At 45.2% G+C, this 22,449-nt stretch overlaps 1 protein-coding gene across 1 annotated transcript; it reads right to left on the reverse strand.

The window, feature by feature from the left end:
• Nucleotides 1-4,502: 4,502 nt before the first annotated feature.
• LOC142391500 (inhibin beta B chain) lies at nucleotides 4,503-12,602 on the reverse strand. The gene is made up of 2 exons (XM_075477306.1): nucleotides 11,749-12,602; nucleotides 4,503-6,840 (listed from the first exon to the last, which is right to left on the reverse strand). The coding sequence occupies exons 1-2, from the start codon at nucleotides 12,152-12,154 to the stop codon at nucleotides 6,068-6,070; spliced, it is 1,179 nt and encodes a 392-aa protein (XP_075333421.1). The 5' UTR covers nucleotides 12,155-12,602; the 3' UTR covers nucleotides 4,503-6,067.
• Nucleotides 12,603-22,449: the final 9,847 nt, after the last annotated feature.

Here is a 22,449-nt window from a genome sequence, read left to right on the forward strand (position 1 = left end):
GAACGGACACATGCAGAGCCTGTTCTGGCTCCCAGTCCTCAGAAACAACAGAAACCCAGCGTTGTTGTTGGCCCGAGCCGACGGGATGCAGCCATGGAGCGTTTCTCATGGGCAGCCCACGTTATGGGTAACCCAACACTGTGCAAATAAACGCTGCGTTTCTGCCACTGTGGTGTTTGTCTTTATGTGCTGCCGGAGCTTTTTAAGTCTGAAAACTCCAGCTAACATATGCAGGGCAATCAGGGCCCAGCTGGAAGTCTCCTTGAAGAATAATGGAGATGTTCCAGGTTTTATACGTGCCGCTGACTGATCGTTTATTTGGACGTGAACGTTTGAATTCTGTGAGCTGCCAGGAGCCAAAACATGAAACACGTGCTGGAAGTTTGATGGAAAATAAGATGTAAAAGGCTTTTAGTGACCCCAAAGATTCATTAATAACACGTCAGTTAACTTCAGGTGTTCGTTAACACGATGCCAAGGAGGAAAGACAACCTGGGAAGGGTTATAGGGCCGTTTCCAAACTATCTGGAGTCCATCGTTCTACAGAGAGAAAGATTATTCACAGCTGGAAAACATTCAGGACAGCTGTCAATCTTCCCAGGAGTGGACGTCTCAGCAAGGTCACCTCAAGGTCAGAAACCCAAGAGCTACATCTCAGACTCTGCAGGCCTCAGTCAGCATGTTAAAGGTTAAAGGTCACCCCGAGGTCAGAAACCCAAGAGCTACATCTCAGACTCTGCGGGCCTCAGTTAGCATGTTAAAGGTTAAAGGTCACCCCAAGGTCAGAAACCCAAGAGCTACATCTCAGACTCTGCGGGCCTCAGTTAGCATGTTAAAGGTTAAAGGTCACCCCAAGGTCAGAAACCCAAGAGCTACATCTCAGACTCTGCAGGCCTCAGTTAGCATGTTAAAGGTTAAAGGTCACCCCAAGGTCAGAAACCCAAGAGCTACATCTCAGACTCTGCGGGCCTCAGTTAGCATGTTAAAGGTTAAAGGTCACCCCGAGGTCAGAAACCCAAGAGCTACATCTCAGACTCTGCGGGCCTCAGTTAGCATGTTAAAGGTTAAAGGTCACCCCGAGGTCAGAAACCCAAGAGCTACATCTCAGACTCTGCGGGCCTCAGTTAGCATGTTAAAGGTTAAAGGTCACCCCGAGGTCCGAAACCCAAGAGCTACATCTCAGACTCTGCGGGCCTCAGTTAGCATGTTAAAGGTTAAAGGTCACCCCGACGTCAGAAACACAAGAGCTACATCTCAGACTCTGCGGGCCTCAGTCAGCATGTTAAAGGTTAAAGGTCACCCCAAGGTCAGAAACCCAAGAGCTACATCTCAGACTCTGCGGGCCTCAGTTAGCATGTTAAAGGTTAAAGGTCACCCCGAGGTCAGAAACCCAAGAGCTACATCTCAGACTCTGCGGGCCTCAGTTAGCATGTTAAAGGTTAAAGGTCACCCCGAGGTCAGAAACCCAAGAGCTACATCTCAGACTCTGCAGGCCTCAGTTAGCATGTTAAAGGTTAAAGGTCACCCCAAGGTCAGAAACCCAAGAGCTACATCTCAGACTCTGCAGGCCTCAGTTAGCATGTTAAAGGTTAAAGGTCACCCCAAGGTCAGAAACCCAAAGAGCTACATCTCAGACTCTGCAGGCCTCAGTTAGCATGTTAAAGGTTAAAGGTCACCCCAAGGTCAGAAACCCAAGAGCTACATCTCAGACTCTGCGGGCCTCAGTTAGCATGTTAAAGGTTAAAGGTCACCCCGAGGTCAGAAACCCAAGAGCTACATCTCAGACTCTGCAGGCCTCAGTTAGCATGTTAAAGGTTAAAGGTCACCCCGACGTCAGAAACACAAGAGCTACATCTCAGACTCTGCGGGCCTCAGTCAGCATGTTAAAGGTTAAAGGTCACCCCGAGGTCAGAAACACAAGAGCTACATCTCAGATTCTGCGGGCCTCAGTTAGCATGTTAAAGGTTAAAGGTCACCTCGAGGTCAGAAACCCAAGAGCTACATCTCAGACTCTGCAGGCCTCAGTTAGCATGTTAAAGGTTAAAGGTCACCCCGACGTCAGAAACACAAGAGCTACATCTCAGACTCTGCGGGCCTCAGTCAGCATGTTAAAGGTTAAAGGTCACCCCGAGGTCAGAAACACAAGAGCTACATCTCAGACTCTGCGGGCCTCAGTTAGCATGTTAAAGGTTAAAGGTCACCTCGAGGTCAGAAACCCAAGAGCTACATCTCAGACTCTGCAGGCCTCAGTTAGCATGTTAAAGGTTAAAGGTCACCCCGAGGTCCGAAACCCAAGAGCTACATCTCAGACTCTGCAGGCCTCAGTTAGCATGTTAAAGGTTAAAGGTCACCCCGAGGTCAGAAACCCAAGAGCTACATCTCAGACTCTGCAGGCCTCAGTTAGCATGTTAAAGGTTAAAGGTCACCCCGAGGTCAGAAACCCAAGAGCTACATCTCAGACTCTGCAGGCCTCAGTCAGCATGTTAAAGGTTAAAGGTCACCCCGAGGTCAGAAACCCAAGAGCTACATCTCAGACTCTACAGGCCTCAGTCAGCATGTTAAAGGTTAAAGGTCACCCCAAGGTCAGAAACCCAAGAGCTACATCTCAGACTCTGCAGGCCTCAGTTAGCATGTTAAAGGTTAAAGGTCACCCCAAGGTCAGAAACCCAAGAGCTACATCTCAGACTCTACAGGCCTCAGTCAGCATGTTAAAGGTTAAAGGTCACCCCAAGGTCAGAAACCCAAGAGCTACATCTCAGACTCTGCAGGCCTCAGTTAGCAGGGTCTACAAAGACTTAAAAGTCTTTAAATATTTAAATCTTTGCCACATAATCAAACTGAACTTATTTCCGTTGAGGTTTTACTTTCTCTTGACCCTCAGTTTATAAAACTAAACGATTCCAGCTGACAAAGACAAAACTCATCCACACGAACGGTAATAAGAAATTTATTTTCCAACAATTACAAAGAACAAAATATCTCAAAAGCATAATCATATGTTACATGGACTGTACAGGGATGGCATGTGCTTCACTCTAACTGATTCAACACCTAACGAAAAGAAGAAAGAAAACTAGGAATATTTAAGTACTTTGATGAAAAAATAGGACATTTTCCATGTCTAGGTACAAAATAGAAAAGAGCTTGAGCTGATTATGGACTGATATTATACCCTGATACAGTGTTTAGGCCTCTTTTAACTGTCACAAAGTCATTTACAACAACAAAAACATGACGGCCTCTTTGGTTCCAAGATTAGGTATAATACATCTGAACAGAGCTCAGTTTGCTTCTATAAAAATAGTTTTTTCTTTCAATGGCAGTTTCTTTTTTATTTAATTTCCTTATCACCAGTCACGCAACTCCTCAGTGCAAATATTCTAACAGCCGTTCGCTTTGAAGGATAAGCAAAAGATCACAGTGGCGGGTGAGGCGGGGGTCAGGAGGCGTGAAAAGCAGAGATAATAAGCCGTGGCGCTCAGGTATTTGTGAACAGGAGCAACTCATGACTGGATTGTGAAACAATAGGCCTGAAAGTGTGTCTGAAAGCTGTTCAAGCGTCATATTTCGGGCAAAGTTAGCCTCCGTTAGCTTCTCGCTACGCCCCAGCTGATGATGTAACGGTGGCAGTAAATCTCTTAAAGAGAGAAAAACCAAACAAGTCATTTGATGACACTGATTAAAAAGTTTCCTTGTCTCATGCAGTTGGATTGTACGTTTATTTATGTCCTTTCATTTTATCTGTAGCTGCAAACTGATGCAACAGACTTCAAATATGTATAAAATGATCAAGGCCCAGAAGGGTGTTTGAGCAAAAAACCATTGATGATACGCTTCTGATTCATCTCCAGGAAAACGACTTTTCATGTACGGAGACGTGAAAACAACATGTAGAATAACAGCCGGGTGGTTTTTTATGGATCTGTCACAAAATGAGTGATTAACAGGTTTAAGTCGGGGAAAAAGGCCAAAGTTGGAGGCTGGGGGGGTTGATGGTGGAGTCAACCCACAGGTTTCTACTTTAGTCTTTAGCTTTCGCCCCCTGTTTGGTTTCAGCAATGGAAATAATGTGGTTATGTTCATAAAAAAAACTCCCAAATCTTCCTCTTATATAAATAATGGTTCAAACAGGAGATAAACAAGGGTGACATTTAAGTGTTAGTCCACCATCAAACCCCTCCAACGTCTGTGTGCAGACTTAATCGCTCCTTAAACACTAAAAACACCCCTTTCTGCCAAAAAAAACGTTAAAGTTAAGTCGGAGAAAAAAAAACGTTAAAGTTAAGTCGGAGAAAAAAAAACATTAAAGTTAAGTCTGCAAAAAATTACGTTAAAGTAAAGTCAGAGAAAAAAAAACGTTAAAGTTAAGTCGGAGAAAAAAAAACGTTAAAGTTAAGTCGGAGAAAAAAAAACATTAAAGTTAAGTCTGCAAAAAATTACGTTAAAGTAAAGTCGGAGAAAAAAAAACGTTAATGTTAAGTCATCAAAAAAAAAAAAAAAGTTAAGTCATCCAAAAAAACGTTAAGTCAGCAAAAAAAAAAGTTAAAGTTAAGTCGGACAAAAAAAACGTTAAAGTTAAGTCAGCAAAAAAAAACAGTAAAATTGAATTTAAAAATATACGTCAAGTCAGGGAAAAATGATGGTAAAATGAAAGAAAAACATGGAGAAACTGAGTCTGAGAACATGAATCAATAAATTGGGTTTTACGACCTTCCCGTCTGGAGCCGGATCTGCTCCGACCCGCCACCCTTACATTTAAAGAATAGGTGATAGTTTGTCACTACTGAGCTTCCGCTGTCTGATATATGGGTTCATACTGTACATTGCATAGCTCATGCGGCACTTGTTTACTTTAGAAGGACTCATTAAAGGCATCTCAATCAGCAAGTGCTTTCAAAGTGTGCGTCGGGGGGGTGCAAAGCTGCACCAAGCTGAGCAATATGGCAAGTTTTCACTTTCACTGACTGAAATAAGGAACAAAAAGGCTTCGCCTTCCAGGAGAAGCTGGACGAAAGCTTCCAAACGTGGAGAAAGACGGAAACAGACGAGGTCGCTCCTGTTCCTAAGTGCTGAAACTATTTGATTGACTGAGACACGAAGATGGGTTTTGACTTTAAATCTGAAGTTTAAAGATGTTCCTTTTGGGATCAGGTCGGCTCGATCGCGCCTTCGTCCCTCGGATCTTTTTGTCTCGTGCCTGTCGACAGAACCCTAAAATACGTAAAGAACATGAAGCTAAGGATTAACTTGAGACAAACACGTGTAGTCTGAGGTTACAAGCGACTAAATTTTAAGACGAAAGATATGAAATCCATAAATTAATAATCTGTTCGAGGTTACAAATAACTAGATTTAAGACAAGAAACATAAAAATCCATAAATTAATCTTAATTTGAGTGGTGTGCTCTGTAGAAAAGCTCCAGTAAAGAGGTGCAGCCGTCAGAAAACATCAGTGATGTTCAGCTTTTAAGGAGCTTTCAGGACGTTATCCGACGCCTGGTGTGTGTTTCGGGGGCAGCATCTCACACTTCTGCCTTTCTTTGGACCTTTTTTTAGCGCCTCAGCGGGACGGAAACGTGTGCACGGCGTGTTCTGAATCCAGTTTTACGGTGGAACAGAAGACCAAAGTGCTGGACGTTGGTTGGAACCTGCAGGCGGAGCCGACTGGTCTGAGGCTCCCTTGCACCTGCGGTGGAGACGCCACCTTCGAAGGTTTGGTTGAGCTCGCTTACTGGAACAGCGTGACGGAAAAGCCGGATATTTCCTCCGAGGCCGGAGCGTTTCTGAGCCGTCCTCACTGTCTTAGAGACGCCTCGTGAGGAGCTTCAGGTGTTGATTGTTTCCGGGATTTGGAAGACAACTTTTCCCGCGTATTTTGCAGGAAACTGAACAGAGAATATAACCAAATATATCGACAAACATAAATATATGTACAGGTTTTTCTGTGCAGGCATACAGGAAGGTGTGGAGATGCGTGCGGATGAGGTTGAGCGTGTGCGTCCATAAATATTCTGTTTTAAATCCGTCTCTGTGAATCTGCTTCGTTGAGTGAACAGAAAGCAGACGCTCAGGCGCAGCCGCACTCGTCCACGATCATGTTGGGAACGTCCCGCTTCACGATGTTGTACTCGTCGTCGAAGTAGAGCATGGACATGGTGCTGAGCTTGGTGGGGATGCAGCAGGAGATCATGGAGCCGGGGCTCATCCCCCGCATGCGGTACTGGTTCACCACGGCCGTGTGGAAGGACGAGGCCGAGCCGGGGACGCCCGCCATGTAGGCCGGGCAGTTCCCCTCGCAGTAGTTCCCAAAGTAGCCCGACGGCGCGATGATCCAGTCGTTCCAGCCGATGAGCCGGAAGTCTATGTAGAACTGCTGGCGGCAGCACAGGCTGCTGCTGCCGTCGCACTCCAGCCCTCGCTTGCGGATGCGGTGCTTGCTGTCGCCCTGCCGCGCCCGCACCACCAGGAAGGGCCGGTGCGCCTCGTCGTTCAGGTGCAGCAGGACCGGCAGCACGCCCTCCGCCTCGCAGCCCTCGCACCGCACGTCCAGGTTCTGCCGCCTGTCCTCGCCTTTCTCGAAAACCATCCGCACGGCGTCCGTCAGCGCGAAGGTGTGCCAGCCGCTGCGCCTCAGCTCCACCCGCTTCTCCACCAGGTCCCACTTGCTGCCCAGGCCGGGCTCCTGGTAGTACACCTTCACCGTCACCTTGCGCTTCTTCTCGCCGGGCGGCGGCAGCAGCTTGAAGTAGAGCCAGAGCGTGGCCTGCGTCACGCGCAGGTTCTGGTTGCCCTCGCTGGAGATAAGGAAGAAGAGGCTGGACTTGGAGGTGACCAGGTCATCTGGGGGACACAACAAAGACACAACAAAGACACGTCAGAGGCAGGAATGTGACAGGAATGTGACAGAAAGCCGCGTATTTATGCCGCCTCTCCTCAGGCGGAACCTTCTGCAGACTAAACCGGGAGGAGGGGCGTCCTGTGGACCGTGATGGGGAACTCGGCCTCTGAATCCACCCAGATATTCGGAGGCTTTGTGCCGAACACCACCCTGAAAATGGCATTTTATCAGGTCTTTTGGAGGCTTAACACTGAAAAAAGTCACTTTTTGGTGAAGTAAACTCTATTAGAGTAACTGTCATAATTTCTAACTTGTATTTTTAAGATTCAGTAAGAACTCGAGTAAAATTAAACATTTTATTAACGTAATACATGAATTATGGGAGTAAGTTTTACTCTGGTTTCCTTGTACAATTTAAATGTTTAATAGTTGTATGTACAGAAACCTAGAAATACTACATAAACTTTACTAAGCTACCAAGTTACTTCATAACAGCAAATACTACAGATGTATAAAATTTACTTAAAATTTTGACTAAAATGATGTTCCTGCCAATGAAAAACAAGTAGACTTTACTTCATTTGTTTAAATAAATGTAACTTAAAACTTAGATGTAATTAAGTAAATGTTACTTAATATCTTCAAAACTGTTATGTTTTATGGTAAAATTTACTTGATACTGGCAAGTGAGTGTTACTTGATATTGCAGCATTAAATATTACTCAAATCATTTGAGTGCAAATACTTACAAAGGGTTTTTAAGTAAATCTTATGAGTTGTTTTTTTCAGTGTATTTACCAGGTTCAGAGATACTCATTGCCCGGCTCCTCAAGCTCTAACTGGCGGCTCGCACTCGCATAGTAGCTTATAACAATATGCTAACAATAACAATACAGTTTTTCAAATAACACACAGCGAATACAGCACAGTATTAAGTATTTCTATCAAGTTTGCATTTTTGTAGTATTAAGTATTTTTATAAAGTACACTGAAAAAAACAACTCATAAGATTTACTTAAAAAACCCTTTGTAAGTATTTACACTCAAAGTCATTCAAGTCATCGTGTCTCAAGTAGGGTGACCAACTGTCCCGCGTAGCGCGTGCGCGTACAGCGTTCGAGGCCAAAATAGTCCGTCCCGCAAATTCAGAGCTTGTCCCGCATAATTGATTCTTGCTGGGGTTGTCACTTTCCCCGCGCCACCCAGATAGCCAAACGAGCGTTACTTGACATTTCAGAACAGCACAGTCGCCGCAGACTGTAGAGCTACAACAGATCCACACACGCGCGCGCACACACACACCCCTTGCAGTCGCATCTGACAGGCTGGCTGTTATCAAATATTTGTTGTTGCCATGACAATTGACTCAACGTTCGCAGTGATGATGAACGTCAATTCACGCGCCTCATCACTAGGCACTTCAGTCAGTCAGTTGGCGCGGCACACTTGGCTAGAACTAGTTGTGGATTGTGGTTTGTGGATAAAAAAAAACACAGGGGAAAATGGCAGTGTAGATGGTAGTGTGTGTCATTGAATGTTCAAAATATTATTGTTATCATTATTATATATTACATCACCAATAACAGAAGAATCAATATGTATGTATGTATATATATATATATATATATATATATATATATATATACATAGATATATAAATTGATATACCATGTAAGGTAGTATGTGCTAGAAATGGGTAAACCACTAAGAGTCTGGCGGCGGGGCAGCGTCCCCCCTTGTCCCCCCCTTGTCCCCCCCTTGTCCCCCATAAACATACCCCTTGTCCCCCCCTTGTCCCCCATAAACATACCCCTTGTCCCCCCTTTGGCTTAGGAGCAGGTGGTCACCCTAGTCTCAAGTCAAGTCAAGTGCCGAGTCTTTAACTTCCAAGTCCGAGTCGAGTCTCCAGTCTTTTATTTTTTGTCAAGTCACAAGTCATCAAAACAGCGACTCGAGTCGACTTGAGTCCAAGTCACAGCGACTCGAGTCCCCATCTCTGGATTCCAGTATATGACCGTAGAATAATGGAAGGTGTTGTAGTTATTTTACAGCATCTACTGTTATTTATCAAACGGTATAATAACGTATTTTGGATTTGGACATCAATTCATTATGAATACTGTTTTATGCTGTTAAATTATAGTTGTCTGCTGGTATTGTTAAATGACTGATTTAACTGTTAATTTACATGTGAGGGATGAATATTCAACAGTATTTTACAATTATTGTAAAAATTTTACGATTATTGTAAATTTTTTACAATTATTGTACATTTTTTACAATTATTGTAGAGTTTTTACAATTATTGCCAAATACTGTTGTAAATCCACCGTAATTCGTTATAGCGCAGGTGAGGACGAAGTCGTCCATCAGGCGCGAACCTCCTGAACTCTGCGGGAAGCCGACCAGCAGAGGCCGAGTTCCAGGAAACGGAGTCCAGCGGCTGAGCAGATGCAGGCTGCAGGGCTTTAAAACGCAGAATCTGCAGAAGTGGTGGCAGGTTGCAACAAAACAGAGATTTAAGGAGGTTTCCTCCTCCAGCGAGCCTCTGCCTGCACTACCTGATCCATCACAAGGCGAGCTAATCTCCCAGGCATTACTCAGCGGCGGGGATGCTGGATCACATGAGAGCGCCGCTGTGGCCCGGGTGGCATTAGCACCAGAGGTCAGACAGATGTTGCAGGTTCATCTGTCAGCACGTGTTCCATCAAAGAGCTGAAACCTGCACCTGCTCGCGTCTAAAGAGCAGATCAAAGCTAAAAACTGATCTGAAAGTGTCTGACGGCCTCGTTCCGCTTAAAGAAACCACCTGTTCCACGGAGCCTCGACTGGAGCCGGAAAACTGGAACCAGCCTCACTTTGAGCTCCTTTTACTGCCCTTCCTCTGAATTCTGCGCCCACAGGAGTGCTGACTCGCTTCTGGCTTTCAGGTCGTCACAACCAAACGAGGAAGTCGGGCGACGTCTCTGTCGTCCTGATGGCTAAAACTAAACTTCCTCTTCTTTATTCTAACCCAAAACCAGCGGCTGGGTCATCATAAACCATCAAACCAGCAGCAGGCGTCACAGTCTGTTTTTATTTCATTACATTTCAGCTTTTCTCTCCAACATTTTTGATTAAAAACACACAAAACCCCCAAAAAAGATCACAAGTTTTTATCCCAGAAAAAACATTTCCATGATTTTCAATAAAAAATGATGCTAATTGGAAGAGAAATAGAGTTTAAAAATGAGCTGAAACTGTGTCACATCTGGCCCAGATGAGGCTAAATGGGCCTTAAATGCCCCCGATTCACCTTCCTTTGTGTGCAGCATGCTGCAAGTTCAGGATTTAAAGGGAGTAAATGTGCAGTTTTCAACAGATTTCTGCTTTTAGATCGATTTTTTTTAATGAAACACGAGAGCTTTAAGTCAATAAAAGAGTCAAGGAAACAACGAGAGCCACAAAATCTGCAGGATTCTGGATCATTTAGCTCAGATTCTGATTAATTTAGTTTAATTTAGCTCAGTTTCTGATTAATTTAGTTTAATTTAGCTCAGTTTCTGCCCACAGGATGCAGCTCTGTGGGGTCAGTTTGGAGTTTTTCTCTGAACTATACACAATAAAGCAGGATTTAAAGTGAGTTACTGTTGAAGAATTTTCTTGGTTTTACACTTTAAGGTACAAATATCAGGTGATAACACCAAATTTCTTTGACTTTTGGAGCCGGTTTAGGGAGAAAACAGTCATTATTGTGTATTTATTTGCCTGTTTTGGGGGATTTCAATCATCAAAGATGAACTTGATCTGAACAGAAACTTCATTTTCTCTGATTTTTTGAAGCTTTCAAACACAACAACATCAACAACCAAACCGGCTCTTCTCACCATTCCCACAAGTTCTGTTCAAGAAAAACTCTGCCAGCTTTCTTCTTTGGGTTGTAGTTAGAGCACACGCGCGTGCGCACACACACACACGCGCACGGAGAGGGATTTTAATGGGGTGCCAGGCTGCAGGATTCAGCCCGTCAATCTGCATTCGGGCTGCACAACAAGCCAAACAAAAGCTCCAACCTTATCCTGGAGGGACTGATCCAACCGCGCGCACACGCACACGCATAAACATAACACACACTCACACAAAGATCAGCTCAGATGCTGCAACACAAACAGGGATCAGTGACACGCACACACGTGGAGGAAGCAGGTGGCTTCGCTGGTCATTTGCAGCCTTTTCAGCCTCCTGGTCCCCCCTGGCAGCCGCTCAGCTGGCGGCCGCGGCGGGCAGAAGCTCCGCGGCGGGCAGGAGCTCCGCGGCGGGCAGGAGCTCCGCGGCGGGCAGAAGCTCCGCGGCGGGCAGAAGCTCCGCGGCGGGCAGAAGCTCCGCGGCGGGCCGGAGCTCCGCGGCGGGCAGAAGCTCCGCGGCGCGGCGGCCGCGCACGGAAACATTCTGACCCGAAAAGACTCGCTGCAGGCGGCAAAAACCTCCGGCTGCTCGCGGTGTCACCTGAAAGCAACACTGTGGACAGAAAAACTTCCACTTTTCTGCTTTAAAATGACACCAAAGCAGCAGCTGTCAGCGGAACCAGAACAGCTGGTACCAGGGAGCATCTGAGCTCCGGCTGGTCCCGTTTCAGGCAGGCTGGGACTTTGTTTCTCCTCGCGCTTCAGACCTGAACAGAACAAGTGTTGCTGTCATCATTCTGGAGCGTTTCTCCCTCAGTTTGGACGCAGATCAGCACATGTTCTTTAATCTTCTTTGTCTCAGATTGCTGCTCTGCCAGCTACCGTTTGAAAAATGATTTTTTTTAAAAGCTTCAGTCGCTCATTTGTCTGTTTTTAATCCCAGAAAATGTGAAAAAATGTGAAAAACTGAGATCAAATGTAACATTTAAAGGCCGAAAAGCCACATCTCGCGCCGCCCTCACGCACCTTTCTCAGCGAAGCTGATGATCTCGGAGCTCTCCTCCAGCACCTCGTTGTTCATCGGGTGCCCGTCCAGGTTGGGGATCTCCACCCTGCCGTCCTCGCGCAGCTTCCCCGCGTGGAGCTTCCGCAGCGCCGTCACCATGGCCGCCTTGGGCACCGGGTGCGTGATGTTGGGCCTCTCCCGCAGCTGCAGCCGGCTCAGGATGTGCCTCTTCACCGCCTCCAGGAAGTCCCCGTCCACGCGGCCCGACTCCGGGTCCTCGGGCTGAGCGGCGGCGCAGGACGCGCAGGTATCCCGGGACGCGGCGGCGCGCGCCTCCGCCTCGGTCCCGGGCTGCGCGGCGGCGGCGCAGCGGATGGAGACGACGCAAACCACGAGGAGTGCCAGTCGGAAGAGACGGCTACTCATTTTCTGTGTGAGGAGGAGTGGAATAACTTTTTCCCTCTTTGTGTCAGAGTTTAAAACATTAAAAAAAAGTAAAATAAACGGAGAACTATCCTTCAGTGCCGCGCGGTCTCCATGCGTAACGGCGCTCCGCCGCGGCTCTGACGCACTTTGGATGCAGCTTCACTGGGAGGATGTGCGCGCTGGAGACCTGCTTATTACATGGTTATAAGGACGCCGGGACGCGGAGCACCACGGAGCCGTCAGTCATCCTCAAACTCTCCCGTCAACATATTCCACAGACCGACAGGAAGCGGATCCAGATCCCGCTGGAGCATCCTCAGAGCTCCATCATCACCATCCTCTGTGTCTTCAGGTTTTGCGGGCGGAAAGGTCCCCGGAGAGGCGGAGGAGAAGCGGGCGGTGAGCCGGTGAGCGCGCCGAGAGGAGCGTGTCCATCCTGGCGCGTGTGAGAGCCGAGGCCCCGCGCACCCAAAACTTTTATATCCGAGCCGCGAGGGGGGGAGCAGGAGCGGGGCGGGGCCAGCTGGGAGAGAAATCCCTCCCCGAGGAGAGCGCGCGGTCCGCTCTGAGTCATCACCCCCACTTTTACAGCAAGATGATTTCACCTTTTTGAATTTTCAATGACCAAATAAAGTTTTAACAAATCATAAAATGTGTTTGAAAGACTCTGTGCCCTCTTTAGAATAATTCCATCCAGATTTGAGCAATGTAACAGTTGTAGTTTCCATACAGGACCCAGTTTAGTGTGATCAAAAAAGCAGTAAAATGGCCCTGTTCTGCATTTTCACAAATCAGAAAAAGGTTTCACGAATCCCAAACAAGGTTTTAATTAATCTACAGCCTCTTTAGAATAATTCCATCTAGATTTGAGTAGTGTAACTAATGTAGTTTCCATACAGGACCTAGTTTAGGGCGATCAAAATGCAAAAAAAATCCAGTGAAATGGCCCTTTATGCCCATCCATTTAATTTACGAATCGGATGCCAACTTCAGCGTCGTGTCTCTGGGCTTGATGAAGTTAGGTTCAGGATCACCAGATGAAGTCAGGTTCAGGATCACAGATGAAGTCAGGTTCAGGATCACCAGATGAAGTCAGGTTAAGGATCACAGATGAAGTTAGGTTCAGGATCACCAGATGAAGTCAGGTTCAGGATCACCAGATGAAGTCAGGTTCAGGATCACAGATGAAGTTAGGTTCAGGATCACCAGATGAAGTCAGGTTCAGGATCACAAGATGAAGTCAGGTTCAGGATCACCAGATGAAGTTAGGTTCAGGATCACCAGATGAAGTTAGGTTCAGGATCACCAGATGAAGTTAGGTTCAGGATCACAGATGAAGTCAGGTTCAGAATCACCAGATGAAGTCAGGTTCAGGACCACCAGATGAAGTCAGGTTCAGGATCACCAGATGAAGTCAGGTTCAGGATCACCAGATGAAGTTAGGTTCAGGATCACCAGATGAAGTTAGGTTCAGGATCACCAGATGAAGTTAGGTTCAGGATCACAGATGAAGTTAGGTTCAGGATCACCAGATGAAGTTAGGTTCAGGACCACCAGATGAAGTCAGGTTCAGGACCACCAGATGAAGTTAGGTTCAGGATCACCAGATGAAGTTAGGTTCAGGATCACCAGATGAAGTCAGGTTCAGGATCACCAGATGAAGTTAGGTTCAGGATCACAGATGAAGTCAGGTTCAGGATCACCAGATGAAGTTAGGTTCAGAATCACCAGATGAAGTTAGGTTCAGGACCACCAGATGAAGTTAGGTTCAGGATCACCAGATGAAGTCAGGTTCAGGATCACCAGATGAAGTTAGGTTCAGGACCACCAGATGAAGTCAGGTTCAGGACCACCAGATGAAGTTAGGTTCAGGATCACCAGATGAAGTTAGGTTCAGGATCACCAGATGAAGTCAGGTTCAGGATCACCAGATGAAGTTAGGTTCAGGATCACCAGATGAAGTTAGGTTCAGGATCACCAGATGAAGTTAGGTTCAGGATCACAGATGAAGTTAGGTTCAGAATCACCAGATGAAGTTAGGTTCAGGATCACAGATGAAGTTAGGTTCAGAATCACCAGATGAAGTTAGGTTCAGGACCACCAGATGAAGTCAGGTTCAGGACCACCAGATGAAGTTAGGTTCAGGATCACCAGATGAAGTCAGGTTCAGGATCACCAGATGAAGTCAGGTTCAGGATCACCAGATGAAGTTAGGTTCAGGATCACCAGATGAAGTCAGGTTCAGGATCACAAGATGAAGTTAGGTTCAGGACCACCAGATGAAGTTAGGTTCAGGATCACCAGATGAAGTCAGGTTCAGGATCACCAGATGAAGTCAGGTTCAGGATCACCAGATGAAGTCAGGTTCAGGATCACCAGATGAAGTCAGGTTCAGGATCACAAGATGAAGTCAGGTTCAGGATCACCAGATGAAGTCAGGTTCAGGATCACCAGATGAAGTCAGGTTCAGGATCACCAGATGAAGTTAGGTTCAGAATCACCAGATGAAGTCAGGTTCAGGATCACAGATGAAGTTAGGTTCAGGATCACCAGATGAAGTTAGGTTCAGGATCACCAGATGAAGTCAGGTTCAGGATCACCAGATGAAGTTAGGTTCAGGACCACAGATGAAGTCAGGTTCAGGATCACCAGATGAAGTCAGGTTCAGGATCACAAGATGAAGTCAGGTTCAGGATCACCAGATGAAGTTAGGTTCAGGACCACAGATGAAGTCAGGTTCAGGATCACCAGATGAAGTCAGGTTCAGGATCACCAGATGAAGTTAGGTTCAGGATCACCAGATGAAGTTAGGTTCAGGATCACCAGATGAAGTCAGGTTCAGGATCACCAGATGAAATCAGGTTCAGGATCACCAGATGAAGTCAGGTTCAGGATCACCAGATGAAGTTAGGTTCAGGATCACCAGATGAAGTCAGGTTCAGGACCACAGATGAAGTCAGGTTCAGAATCACCAGATGAAGTTAGGTTCAGGATCACCAGATGAAGTCAGGTTCAGGACCACAGATGAAGTCAGGTTCAGAATCACCAGATGAAGTTAGGTTCAGGATCACAGATGAAGTCAGGTTCAGGATCACAGATAAAGTCAGGTTCAGGATCACCAGATGAAGTCAGGTTCAGGATCACCAGATGAAGTCAGGTTCAGGATCACCAGATGAAATCAGGTTCAGGATCACCAGATGAAGTCAGGTTCAGGATCACCAGATGAAGTTAGGTTCAGGATCACCAGATGAAGTTAGGTTCAGAATCACCAGATGAAGTTAGGTTCAGGATCACCAGATGAAGTTAGGTTCAGGATCACCAGATGAAGTCAGGTTCAGGACCACAGATGAAGTCAGGTTCAGAATCACCAGATGAAGTTAGGTTCAGGATCACCAGATGAAGTCAGGTTCAGGACCACAGATGAAGTCAGGTTCAGGATCACAGATGAAGTCAGGTTCAGGATCACCAGATGAAGTTAGGTTCAGGACCACCAGATGAAGTTAGGTTCAGGATCACCAGATGAAGTCAGGTTCAGGATCACAGATGAAGTCAGGTTCAGAATCACCAGATGAAGTTAGGTTCAGAATCACCAGATGAAGTTAGGTTCAGGATCACCAGATGAAGTCAGGTTCAGGACCACAGATGAAGTCAGGTTCAGGATCACAGATGAAGTCAGGTTCAGGATCACAGATGAAGTCAGGTTCAGGATCACAGATGAAGTCAGGTTCAGGATCACCAGATGAAGTTAGGTTCAGGACCACCAGATGAAGTCAGGTTCAGGACCACCAGATGAAGTTAGGTTCAGGATCACCAGAGGAAGTTAGGTTCAGGATCACCAGATGAAGTCAGGTTCAGGATCACCAGATGAAGTTAGGTTCAGGATCACCAGATGAAGTCAGGTTCAGGATCACCAGATGAAGTCAGGTTCAGGATCACCAGATGAAGTCAGGTTCAGGACCACCAGATGAAGTCAGGTTCAGGACCACCAGATGAAGTCAGGTTCAGGATCACCAGATGAAGTCAGGTTCAGGATCACCAGATGAAGTTAGGTTCAGGACCACCAGATGAAGTTAGGTTCAGGATCACAGATGAAGTCAGGTTCAGAATCACCAGATGAAGTTAGGTTCAGGACCACCAGATGAAGTTATGTTCAGGATCACAGATGAAGTTAGGTTCAGGACCACCAGATGAAGTCAGGTTCAGGACCACCAGATGAAGTCAGGTTCAGGATCACCAGATGAAGTCAGGTTCAGGACCACCAGATGAAGTTAGGTTCAGGACCACCAGATGAAGTTATGTTCAGGATCACAGATGAAGTCAGGTTCAGAATCACCAGATGAAGTTAGGTTCAGGACCACCAGATGAAGTTATGTTCAGGATCACAGATGAAGTTAGGTTCAGGATCACAGATGAAGTCAGGTTCAGGATCACCAGATGAAGTTAGGTTCAGGATCACCAGATGAAGTTAGGTTCAGGACCACCAGATGAAGTTAGGTTCAGGACCACCAGATGAAGTTAGGTTCAGGACCACCAGATGAAGTTATGTTCAGGATCACAGATGAAGTTAGGTTCAGGATCACAGATGAAGTCAGGTTCAGGATCACCAGATGAAGTTAGGTTCAGGATCACCAGATGAAGTTAGGTTCAGGACCACCAGATGAAGTTAGGTTCAGGACCACCAGATGAAGTTAGGTTCAGGACCACCAGATGAAGTTATGTTCAGGATCACAGATGAAGTTAGGTTCAGAATCACCAGATGAAGTTAGGTTCAGGATCACAGATGAAGTCAGGTTCAGATCACCAGATGAAGTTAGGTTCAGGATCACCAGATGAAGTTAGGTTCAGGACCACCAGATGAAGTTAGGTTCAGGACCACCAGATGAAGTCAGGTTCAGGATCACAGATGAAGTTAGGTTCAGGATCACCAGATGAAGTTAGGTTCAGGACCACAGATGAAGTTAGGTTCAGGATCACCAGATGAAGTTAGGTTCAGGACCACCAGATGAAGTCAGGTTCAGGACCACCAGATGAAGTTAGGTTCAGGATCACCAGATGAAGTTAGGTTCAGGACCACCAGATGAAGTTAGGTTCAGGACCACCAGATGAAGTTAGGTTCAGGATCACAGATGAAGTTAGGTTCAGGATCACCAGATGAAGTTAGGTTCAGGACCACCAGATGAAGTCAGGTTCAGGACCACCAGATGAAGTTAGGTTCAGGATCACCAGATGAAGTTAGGTTCAGGACCACCAGATGAAGTTAGGTTCAGGACCACCAGATGAAGTTAGGTTCAGGATCACCAGATGAAGTTAGGTTCAGGATCACAGATGAAGTCAGGTTCAGGACCACAGATCATTATCAGACTTTCTTTAACGTCCGAAGCTGGATGAGTTGTGTCTGAGAAACATCTTTTAATGGAATAATTTTCGCTGTTTTCTGGAAATAATCTGGTTTTATGGTTCAGAGCTCAAAGAAAAAGAGTCAAACAGCAGCAGACCATCATCAGTGGGTTTTATTCTTATTTTACATGATATTTTCTGTGAACTTAAATTATGCAGGAATTAGAGCCAGAGATGCCTGGGCTTTTTGACCTTATCAGTCTCCTTCCTTTGGACATCAGTAAGCTTGTTTTTAGGCCAAGAAGCTGGAAAAGTTTCACATTTAAACATATTAACTCAAATAAACTCTTTATCATAAGAAAGTTGAGTCATTATATTTAGTTGAGCTGCTGTTTTTTAATCTGTTATGTCTGTTTTTGGGATATTTTGGACTGTTTGAAGTGCCTTAACGTGACATTTATTGTGATTTCAAGCTAAAACCGACTTGGTATTTAATTCATGTTGTGGTGAGCTTATGCTCAGGATTAGTTCCTCCTTTCTTTTATCCACCCGACCCTCTGATGTTGCATCTTTGTCTTTAAATCTTTGATTTAATCTGCTTGGGAAACTGTTTCAGCCTCGTTTGGAGCAACAAAGACGTCGTAAAGAGACATATTCAGACATCCAAATCAGTCCTCAAACTCAACACGATGGGTGGCGATCACCGCGGAAGCAGGTCGGGCTTGTTCTCATCCCCTGAATGTTCAACATTAAGTGACGGAAGAGGTCAGAAAAACGTGTTGAAGCGGAATCAGACCTGACTCCCAGTCAGCCTCTAAAGTGGTGAAATGGCGCCATCTTTGGTCCAGATGCCGCAACTACAAGCAGAGAGAAACCTGCCAGAGATGATAGAAAATGTGCAGTTTGGACACGTGAGCCTGAAAAAGCTCCAATTTAGTGTTAAAATAAACTGTTATTTACAGTCAGGAAACTATCAGAAGAGTTTTTTTCAGTTTTTTTCCTTCTGCAAGTTTTGTTTTTACCTAAAAATTTGATGCTTTTTTGTTGAAATTTCCTCAAACATTTTGCCTGGAAAGTGTTTTTATTGAGTAAGGTCAGCCAATAAGATCAAATAAATAATGTCTTCAATTAAAAACAGAATACAACCTGATTATAAATTAAATTAAAGGTGATATATTGTGTAAAACTCCTTCTTCCTGTTCCTGGGAGCAGATATCAGGGCGTCTGAGGTCACCAGCAGCAGTAAAACTCCCCAAAAACGCAACCCTGGGATTTATCTGCTTCTCCTTTGTTTGAAAGTTCCTCATTTAACGAGCCGTATTGATTGACTCCACCTCCTCTGTTAAGCCCCTCCTCCTTAGCTAAGCCCCGCCCACTCACATCCCCCCCTTGCTGGACGGATGAAGCCAGCTTCTGGTGGAAATGTTTTGCTGTCAGCTGCACTGAGGAGCATGCATCTTCCATCCAGCAGCAGCCTCAGAGGATATCAGAGCCCAGTGGATAAACTCTATCTGAGGCTAATGTTTCAGCAGAGTTAGCTAAAGACTGTGGATGAACTCTATCTGAGGCTAAAGTTCCAGCAGAGTTAGCTAAAGACTGTGGATAAACTATCTGAGGCTAATGTTCCAGCAGAGTTTGCTAAAGACTGTGGATGAACTCTATCTGAGGCTAATGTTCCAGCAGAGTTAGCTAAAGACTGTGGATGAACTCTATCTGAGGCTAATGTTCCAGCAGAGTTTGCTAAAGACTGTGGATGAACTCTATCTGAGGCTAATGTTCCAGCAGAGTTAGCTAAAGACTGTGGATGAACTCTATCTGAGGCTAATGTTCCAGCAGAGTTAGCTAAAGACTGTGGATGAACTCTATCTGAGGCTAATGTTCCAGCAGAGTTAGCTAAAGACTGTGGATGAACTCTATCTGAGGCTAATGTTCCAGCAGAGTTAGCTAAAGACTGTGGATAAACTCTATCTGAGGCTAATGTTCCAGCAGAGTTAGCTACAGACTGTGGATAAACTCTATCTGAGGCTAATGTTCCAGCAGAGTTAGCTAAAGACTGTGGATGTGCAGCAGCCACTTTTCAAATCACTGTTTTAACAACTTGGTCCAGTTCAACGCTGGACTGAAGAAGCTGAGCCGCAAAGAGGGATCAGTTCCAACTCTCAGAGCCTGAACTTCAGAGCAGGGAAATGGAAGCATCTGAGAAATAACTCCTCATGGTTTATTTATTGATTTATTTTCTCCTTTAGCAGCAGCTAACGCTAACAGCTTAGCTAATGAAGGTGACGTACACCAGCTTCTAAGGAGTTATTCCTGTTCCTTTTGCAGCAGCTAATGCTAACAGCTTAGCAAATGAAGGTGACGTACAAACGGAACTCTCTCTAAGATTAGCCAGAACTATCGAGATAAACCAGGGTTTCCGCTAATCCAGCTTCGTGGAACACCCCTCTGGTGTTGATGGCAGCTAACGTAGGTAAACGCAGCTAACATAGGTAAACACAGCTAACGTAGGTAAACACAGCTAACGTAGGTAAACACAGCTAACGTAGGTAAATACAGCTAACGCAGGTAAACACAGCTAACATAGGTAAACACAGCTAACGCAGGTAAATGCAGCTAACGTAGGTAAATGCAGCTAACATAGGTAAACGCAGCTAACGTAGGTAAACGCAGCTAACGTAGGTAAACGCAGATAACGCAGGTAAACACAGCTAATGCAGGTAAACGCAGCTAATGTAGGTAAATACAGCTAACGCAGGTAAACGCAGCTAACGTAGGTAAACACAGCTAACGCAGGTAAACACAGCTAACGCAGGTAAACACAGCTAACGTAGGTAAACGCAGCTAACGCAGGTAAACACAGCTAACGCAGGTAAACGCAGCTAACGTAGGTAAACGCAGCTAACGCATGTAAACAAGCTAACGTAGGTAAACACAGCTAACGTAGGTAAACACAGCTAACGTAGGTAAACACAGCTAACGCATGTAAACACAGCTAACGTAGGTAAACACAGCTAATGTAGGTAAACACAGCTAACGCATGTAAACACAGCTAACGTAGGTAAACACAGCTAACGCAGGTAAACACAGCTAACGCAGGTAAACACAGCTAACGTAGGTAAACACATTTAACGCAGGTAAACACAGCTAACGTAGGTAAACACATTTAACGCAGGTAAACACAGCTGACGCAAGTAAACACAGCTAACGTAGGTAAACACAGCTAACGCAGGTAAACACAGCTAACGTAGGTAAACACATTTAACGCAGGTAAACACAGCTAACGTAGGTAAACACATTTAACGTAGGTAAACACAGTTAACGTAGGTAAACAGTTAACGTAGGTAAACTCAGCTAACGTATCAAATCAAATTGATTTTTTATTCATATAGCACATTTCATGTACAAACAATTCAAAGTGCTTTACATAAAATAAAAGCATTGCAGCAGGGAGTGCAAGAAGCATTAAAAATACATAAAAGAATATAAAGAGAAACAAATAAAATCATTTAAATGAATTTAAAAACAAGCAACAGTCCAGATAAGTTCAAAGATATCGTGCAGATTTCATGCATAGACACATGAGAACAGAAATGTTTTTAACCTGGATTTAAAAATGTCTCCATTTGGTGAAAGTTTAATCTCCACTGGCAGTTTGTTCCACTTGTTAGCAGCATAACAGCTAAATGCTGCTTCTCCATGTTTAGTCTGGACTCTGGACTGGACCAGCTGACCTGAGTCCTTGGATCTAAGAGCTCTGCTGGCTTTATATTCTCTGAACAGATCACAGATTGTAAACCATCAGCAGGCTTTTAAAATCTATTCTGTGACTGACTGGAAGCCAGAGTAAAGATTTTAAAGCTGCTGTGATGTGTTCAGATCTCTTAGTCCGGGTTAAAACTCCAGCAGCAGCGTTCTGGATGAGCTGCAGATGTTTAATGCTCTTTGTGGGAAGTCCAGTTAAAAGAGCGTTACAGTGATGGAGTCTGCTGGAGATGAATGCATGGATGAGTTTCTCCTGGAAACCTTTAATTCTGTTGATGTTTCTGAGATGGTAAAAAGCTGCCTTGGTGACAGCTTTGATGTGGCTGCTGAAAGTCAGATCTGAGTCTATCAAGACTCCGAGGTTACCGACTCGCTCAGTGATTGTAAGAGCCCGAGTCTCAAGATATTTACCAACGCTGACCCTCTTCTCTTTGCTACCAAACAGAATGATCTCAGTTTTTCTTCATTTAATTGTAGAAAATTCTCTCTCATCCAGGTGTTTACTTCCTCCAGACACTGACACAGAACGTCAGCTGGGCTGCAGTCGCCATGGTGACAGAGACACATAAAGTTGTGTATCGTCTGCATAACTGTGATAATTGATGTTAAAATTCTGCAATATCTGACCCAAAGGGAGCATATACAAGTTAAACAGAAGAGGTCCAAGAATGGACCCCTGGGGGACTCCACAAGTCATGGCCACTCGCTCAGATTCATAGCTGCCAATTGTAACAAAATAACTCCGGCCTTCTAAGTAGGACCTGAACCAGTTAAGGACCGCTCCAGAAAGTCCAACCCAGTTTTCCAGCCTGTGCAACAGGATTCTGTGATCTACAGTATCAAACGCAGCGCCGAGGTCCAACAGAACCAGGACTGAAACATTACCAGAATCAGTATTCAACCTAATGTCGTTTAACACTTTGACCAGAGCTGTTTCAGTGCTGTGATGACGTCTGAAGCCTGATTGAAACTTATCAAGACTTCCACTTTCATTCAGAAAGTCGTTGAGCTGGTTAAATACAACTTTCTCAATAATCTTAGATATAAAAGAGATTAGAGACAGGTCTGTAGTTCTTCATCATTGAGGCGTCTAGAGTTCTCTTCTTTAGGAGTGGCTTAATGGCAGCTATCTTTAGTGACTTGGGAAAAATGCCTGATGCCAGTGAGCTGTTAACTATTCGTAGGAGATCACTTTC

Source organism: Odontesthes bonariensis, chromosome 11 (genome assembly GCF_027942865.1).
Source record: "Odontesthes bonariensis isolate fOdoBon6 chromosome 11, fOdoBon6.hap1, whole genome shotgun sequence".
NCBI lineage: Eukaryota > Metazoa > Chordata > Actinopteri > Atheriniformes > Atherinopsidae > Odontesthes > Odontesthes bonariensis.

Excerpts from the sequence above, each read along its gene's own strand:
- LOC142391500 (XM_075477306.1), bottom strand. The coding sequence starts at position 12,154 with ATGAGTAGCCGTCTCTTCCGACTGGCACTCCTCGTGGTTTGCGTCGTC. Across the intron at positions 6,841-11,748 it reads CATCAGCTTCGCTGAGAAAG|ATGACCTGGTCACCTCCAAG; the intron begins GTGCGTGAGGGC and ends TGTGTCCCCCAG.